This window comes from Arvicola amphibius, chromosome 11, assembly GCF_903992535.2.
Source record: "Arvicola amphibius chromosome 11, mArvAmp1.2, whole genome shotgun sequence".
NCBI lineage: Eukaryota > Metazoa > Chordata > Mammalia > Rodentia > Cricetidae > Arvicola > Arvicola amphibius.
In genome coordinates, this window is record NC_052057.2 from 577501 (window position 1) to 585000 (window position 7500).

At 35.3% G+C, this 7500-nt stretch overlaps 1 protein-coding gene across 3 annotated transcripts in view; it reads right to left on the minus strand.

Moving 5' to 3' along the window:
- The window catches only part of Lrba (LPS responsive beige-like anchor protein), a 481883-nt gene that overhangs the window by 287373 nt on the left and 187010 nt on the right, over positions 1-7500 (minus strand). For all 3 annotated transcript variants that reach the window (XM_038347328.2, XM_038347329.2, XM_038347327.2), the window contains exon 37: positions 78-244. In XM_038347328.2, coding sequence (XP_038203256.1) covers positions 78-244 — 167 coding nt within the window. The remainder of the gene's footprint in view (positions 1-77; positions 245-7500) is intronic.

Genomic DNA, 7500 nt, shown 5'->3' on the forward strand with positions numbered 1-7500 from the left:
CGTTTACATTCCAAGTCATTTATTTAAACCTAGGCCGCCTACAGAGGACAAGGGACTGACCCTGAAGGCTTTCCTACCTCACTGCAGAACTTCCCCACGCTCCATGCTTGTCTGTGAGAAGGTTTATAATTTTCTGGATTAACTGAGTTGCTGTCACATGGTCTCGGTATTTAGCTGCTCTTATCAAATGATCACACATCTTCTCTTCTTCACGTTTGTCTGCAGAATATTGAGCACACAATGACTGGAAGGGGGAAAAGAGATTTATTAATTAATTAACTATAAAAGTGTGGATAAAAAACAAAAATGTATCATGAAATAATTTTTAGAATTAATCAAACCAACCAAAACTTTAATGCTAAATTTATAATGATCATTAAACATTGATTAGTTTTCTAAAGTCAGTAATAAGAAACACTCAAGCTTTTAAGAGTTAAACAGAGATATTATCAGTAATAAACAGCATGTGAAAGCTGGGTTCTTCATTACAGCCAGAGGAACGTGAGGTTGCAGAGGTCTTTAGATCAAGTAGAGGAAACGTTGCTACAAAATAAATTTGGAGACATTATGTTAAATAATTATGGTGAGTTTAAATTCACTCAAATGCCCTGAAAAATTTTTAAACAGGAGAATACGGGATCAATTCACATGTTAAAATGATCATGACAGATTCAGGAGAGTGGGTTGTAAAGAGACAAGTTACAAGGGCACTGCTAAGGCCGGGGTGAGAAGTTTGGGGTTTGTTGTTGTTGTTGCTATGTTTTGTTTTGTTTTTTAAGGCTTAGATTAGTAATCACAGTAACTTCTCCAAACTTTAGAAAAGAAAAATCTGGTCTCTTAAATTCTACCTATAAAATAAGCCTTCAGCAAAAGAATCACCTGGAAGATTAAAAATGCAGAATTAAGTCCCATTCCCAAAATACTAAGGTAGTATTTGGACTTTCATCTTCCCCAGGTAATGGCACGTACATCAATGTTTAAGAAATACTATCATAGCAATTTTCTAAAACATCTTAGGGTTCTTTTTCTTTAGCAATAATGGGCACAATGCTAGTTCCCAAATGCTTTTCTTTCCTTTTTTAAGAGTTCTGGCAGTTCTGGTGTCACATTTATGATGTTTTTGTGATCATGATTAGAGGCGTGAGCACTGATGCAGACTTGACCCTCTACAGGGTCTACCAACTCATGGCCTTAACTTCCAAATTAAAGTATATGCACACATACATATACACATTACACATATACATGTGGTTACCTCCCTCTCCTGTTAGATGCAAAGTAGAAGTATAGATAGACTGTAGGCTATGTAGTCTATGTAGTCTATGCAACTCCCACCACAACTCCAGCAATGGAGAAGGGTCCTGATTGTCCTAAACCACTCAGGGGTAATATACATTATACCGACAAATTAGCCCAGATCACCCAATGCAATTATTGTGAGGTTAAGAAAAAGAAAATAAAGAGTTTGTGTAGATAGTATGCTCCTCCTGCTCAGTGTACAGAAGAGCAAGTACACACCTCTAGAAGCATTGAACACTCTCTATTCTACAGGGCGGGGGGGGGGTGGGATTGGTCTGAAGATAAAGCCAAAATTTAAACACAGTAGAACTATGGCAACTGCACAGGAAAAAAATTCTGTTTAAGCCGAACACAACTTAAGCCACTACTTATGGAATCATAAACTTCTAGGACATTTGAATCCTTAAAAAAATGACCTAATGAAGGGAAAGAGGGAATATTGGGGAGGGAGATTTAAGGTAGAGAGGGAAGAAATCAGAGGGTAGAAGGGGTGAGGGAGAAATACCTAACATTAAAGATGCAAGAAAACTACTGAAAGATATGTGAGTTGACTTGGAGTTAATTCTGCAAAGTCATAAAGTACCAAATAAAAATCCCATTGGCAAGTAAGTTGTTAGTCATGCATGTGTTGCCTGGGGACCTTCAGAATGACACACACTCATGGTATTGAACTTAGTATAAAGGTGCTATTGCTGAAGACACTGCCCACTTTGGTCACATGGCACAGAGAAAACAAGTTGGTACTGACCAGAAAGATTCCTTTCTACTGGCTGACTATCATAGTAACAAAAGGTGCAATAGGTCCAGAGAGACAAAAGTCATCAACAGACTTACTCATCTTGAATTACAATAAAGTCAAACATGATGAGACATATCTAGTGATGCAATAGAGTCACAAATGGGATTGAGGAAGTACCACTTTCTGATTGGATCTACGTACTGTGCCGCAAGAGGAAACTCATCCCTGATAATGTAAATCTTGCTTAGAAACCATGTTTGGAGGAGCTCACAGGCCCCAGGGGTGAACCTACTTCTACCAGTCTGCTAAATGGATTAGTATCAGACTACCCTATAAATTCCTATCTGATACTTAAAACAGACCAGGACTTAGAGCACAGAGAAGCTCCGCTGTGCAGTACATTGGATGAAAGGGCAGAGGATGAGTGTCAGTAGAATGCACGACCACAAGTCATATCACGCCCACCTGAACCCAAGGCTCAGGACCATTAGCAAAAACAAAGAAGAGGAAAAACTAGAAGAGACAGTTCTATAGTCACATGCATAAAAAAGTATTGTAATATAACATTTCAAAAGGAATCAAAGACTAATTTAACAATGGATGATTTTGAGGAGGATAAGTTATTCATGGAAGGGAAGAAAATAAACCTTTAAAGCAGAAGCATAAAAGAAAAACAGAGAATCAATACATTTGACACAAGAAAAAAATACAGGTTAAAGTATTTTTCAGTAATTATTCAAATTGAAAGAAATTGTAGAATTCAGAGTGAAAAATAGAAAGAAATCACTATGAACCAAAACAAACCAGATTATCATCTGGCTAATGTTTCCTGATAGTGTTGGTCAATTCCTTAATTTCTCTGTTCTTAAAGTCTTAAGCTTCTTTTTAGCCTAAAATTGCTAAATGAGAGGATTAGTTTAATTCCAAGAATTAACTCTCAATAAGAAGTGACTGATGAATACTTAGCCATAAAGAGGTCACCTACATCATTCCCTCAAAGGCTCAGTGAGCATCAAGGAAGAAAGCAGAAAGAACATAAGAACCAGATGAATGAGCAGAGAGGGCTCCGGGACCCTGTTCTCTAGGCTGACATGTTCTCTAGGTTGTTAGCGCTCAACTCAGCAGCTATGGTGTCCTGGGCAACACTATGTCCTTCAACATCTTGTCATACAGGGACAAATTCACAAGATCGAACCCTTCCCTGAGGATTAACAAGCAATAATGGTTGGTGGAAGAGGGAAAGATGTTTTTCTTCTCTGGTGTGGCCATTGAAAAGATGCCCGGGTCTGAGAAACATCCCCATCAAGTTCACTGGGAGACAGAGCAGCAGGCAAGACAAGAAAATAGAAAAGGGACAAACTGGGAAGAGGAAGAAAAATTCTAATATTCTGGGCAATCTGCAGTGGGAGGAGGGATCCTACGCATCACTTGGCATCACTTGAGGAAAACTCAAAAGCATGCTTTCATTTGATTTTATCATGGGCAGAATTTCCTGCTTCACAAGACTTTATTTTTAGACTTTAAATGTCATATAAACTAGGTACAAATATCACAACATAAGTACAAAAATATATGACTGTAAAAACAAATAATTAGCTTAGGAACAAAATATTCAGTTTTATTTAACTACAGCTAAAAATTGAAATGCTTTGCTATACAATTAATATTAAAATTATATAAAAACAAGTTATGTTATGTAAGTGATGATGTAGAGACCATAAGACAAAGTAGAGAGTAGGCTAGAGAAAATCAAATGTAAATATCACATTTTACGTCTGTTGAAGGGCTGTGATGAAGAAGTCACGGGAAGGGGCACTTATGCAAATTTGATTTGAAAAAATAGAAGGAAAAATATTTTTTAAATATCAGAATGGACAGCAGCCTAAGTGAAAAGGGGTATTATTTCACTGTTGCAACTGTTATTTTGACAGTGGTATTTTCAGAGATCCATGCAGGAGCTAAGAAGCTAACCTACAGATAAAGGAACAGTATAAGGGTACAGAGATCATTTATATATATTGTATTCTAAATTACCCACTAACTCTACAGTATGCCTTTTCTAACTTTATCTGAGAGGAAATTCAAATTATTGGTGGAAACTAGAGAAATCAATGATCACTATATTCCTATAAACATTGCATATCTTCATGTTAAACTCTACTTTAAGTGCCTTACTTGTAGCAAGACCTTACTAAAGAGACTATTTCAACTCTTTATAAATAGTTGAACAATAAACATTTGCTAGCCTACCAAAGTTTGCTGAAAAGGCATTTCTAAAAACAAGGACTCAAGGTAAGCTAAATAGTAAAATGGTTTAAAGTGTTCCTTAATGGGTCTTTCTTTACAATTTAAAAGGCAACTTTTCATATCTGACATAAAATCTATAGATATAAATCACATTAAAGGACCATTCTTTTCTGATTATCAATCTTTGTCTCCTTGTAGAACATTACAGTCACATTTGCCCTTAAAGTGTGATAAAAGGAAACCAAATAAGAATGTTTCTAAAACATATAATGAACTTTGTTCTTAAATATATCTTAATAGTGTAAATTGAAGATGTTCTCATCAAATACCAATAATGTTTTATATTATTCAGGCAGGTACATATGAGGAATATTTGAGTGGCACACATGTATTGGAGGAAAACATGTATCTGTTTTAAGGTTGAATGGAGGTACCTGTGAGACTCCATCCCAAAAGTTTGATTGACAATGGAATTTACGAGATAAAAAATAAAGGGTAGCTCTAAAATTCTCCTTCAGTATTATTTTTAGGCAGAACATTTTACTTCACATTACCTCTGCTTTTCTGGACTTAAAAGTCACATAAAATAAATAACATCACAACGATAGTACAAAAGTATCTGAATGCAAAACCAAAAGAAATTGCCTTGAAAGGAAATAATTCAATTTGCATTTGAAGACTAATAAAGAAATTTGACATTCATTACTGTAGAATTAATAAAAAATAAACTTTCTTCTTAGAATTAATTTATTTATAACAAGTAAGTTATAATAAGGAATAAGAAAATAACTTACACTGACCACTCAACGTAAGTTCCTACACTGGCTCTCTGGCTGAAGAAGCAGAGACAATATAAAATTTAATTTTTTCAAGTGGACTGCATAATTCTGTCCTGTTTCACTATTTGCCCTTTGCATGGACATTGAAAGAGAAGTACCTGGCAATCGAACAGCTTATTCAGGTTTCCTGCTGGCACTGAACTGACCTTTTCTCATGGCACTAACATGTTTTCTTCATGGCTCTCGCTCATGAAATCCTTGCATATTTACTACAGTTTTATCAAATATCCCATTCTTACCATCCATTTCCCACATCATGTATTATTATCAATTAGACTTATCAATATTTCATAACTGACCAACTGTTTGTTCAAATTTGAGCACATGTCACTACAAGGGTGATTTTAACCTACCCAGTAACCATCCAACACTGAACTATAAAATCGGAGCTAGCCACCCTCACTGTAAACATTTTCTGCATTCAGTAACATGTGGCACCAATTTTCCTCAGTTAACAGCCCACTTATTTCACTTTAGAGAAAGATTTCTATTAGTTCAAAATTAAGAGTTAGAAATAATATGATAGCTTCTTATGAACAATCACTAGTTTTTTTCTAAAAGAATTTTTAATAGTATAAATACATTTATATATACTACTTTCAACCCCCAAAAGTACATGATGGCCAAAAAACTCAAAACATTTTTCTGTGTGTGGTACTGAGTTGAAACACATGCTAGGCAAGCACTCTACTACAGGGTTCCCCCTCCAGCACAAGACTACATTTTATTACCTAGAATACATAACCAGTCATATCACATAATACCCTTATATCTGCCTATGTGCCCTGTATTCTAGACAAATGCAGATTACACCCAAAGTATTTCCTTGGAATTTTATGTGAACAAGAAAAACCATTGAGTTTCTTTAAAATAAAAAAACAAGTCTATTAGGAGCCAATGAGATGGCTCACCTTTATTCTTGTAGGTGCTGTCAACAAACCTGACAACCTGCATACGATCTCAGGGACCCACATGACAGAAGAAGAAAGCCAACGTCCACAAGTTGTCTTCTAACTATAACACCCCAATTCACATGCACAAATAAAGTAATATGATTTTAAAAAGTCTCTTCAGAAGACCAGAGTAAGAAGTTATGCAGAGAATGAACTAGAAATACTGATTCTTTTTATTCTTTGATTGACTGTCTAAGGTGAATGAATATGCTTTTAAAAAGCTCCCATATAAGTGACATTTAAGAAACTCGCTTCAGATTAACTTACAAATCAATAAAAATTCATAAGGAAAATTAGAAAAAAAAACCATTAAATCAGCTACTGCAGAACTTAAAAGAAACAGCCTTAAAATATGAGAAAAGCAGAGAATTTGGATCAGTGCTATAAATGACTATTAATAATAAATAGCCTAATCTATGGAAAATAATAAAGAGAAAATTCATAAAAATATCACCTGTTCTCTAATGACAGTTGCAGCATCATTATACTGTGTACCTGGAGTGTTCAAGAACTAGAGAAGAGAAAAGTCTACAAACTATCAATACTAAAACTGGAGCGCCAGGCCTAATGGCTTGGGCTATAACCCCAGCACCGCAGACACAGAACCTGGGTGCTGCTGGAGCACTGTGCCAGCTGGGAGCCCTGATGAGTCCCACACCACCTAGGGCTACACAGAAGACGCCAGTTTAAAAACAACACAACAAAGAAAAAAAAGAGAGGAACAGCTCAAGACATTCTACAGAAGTTAGAAATTTCCTACAACCATTAGAAGGAAAGGAAGAGGAGAGGAGAAGGAAGGAAAAGAGACTGAGATTTAGAGCCATGGTTATCTTAAAGCAGAAGAGTTCTAACAACTGTAAAGAAAGAGGGCTCACAAACACTGCCTTTTAACATCAAGCAAGTCAGCTAAATGAAGGATGTCAAACTTACACGGTTTCAAGCACTGAATTTCTAGAATAACATGTTTTATTTCAACTAATTGATCAGGGCAACTAATTTATCAGCTTATTAAAAAACAAAAACAAAAGAACTCAAATTTTTGAAACTAGAACTCTCAAAACATAACAGAATCCTTTACTAGTTTAGTATGTATGATAACAATATAAATGAATTGTTTTCATAATTCAGTGTTTAATATTTAAATATTTTTAAAAATTGCCTTTAGACAGAAAACAAAGCAGCTTGTGACCACTGTTTTCTCCAGTTGGTGGGTTTAGAGTATTTCATTCCATGTCAGACTACACAGTTCTACTTCCTTCATTTTAAGAGCTACACACAGATTATTGGAATTTTAATTAAGGAAGCATGGCTTCTGCCAAACAGTTTAAGAATGTTACTTCTCAATTGTTTCAAAATCACTTCTACTATAAATTTACTGAAAACTGTTGAAAAGGAAAACCACATAAAGTTCAACAAATGAAGA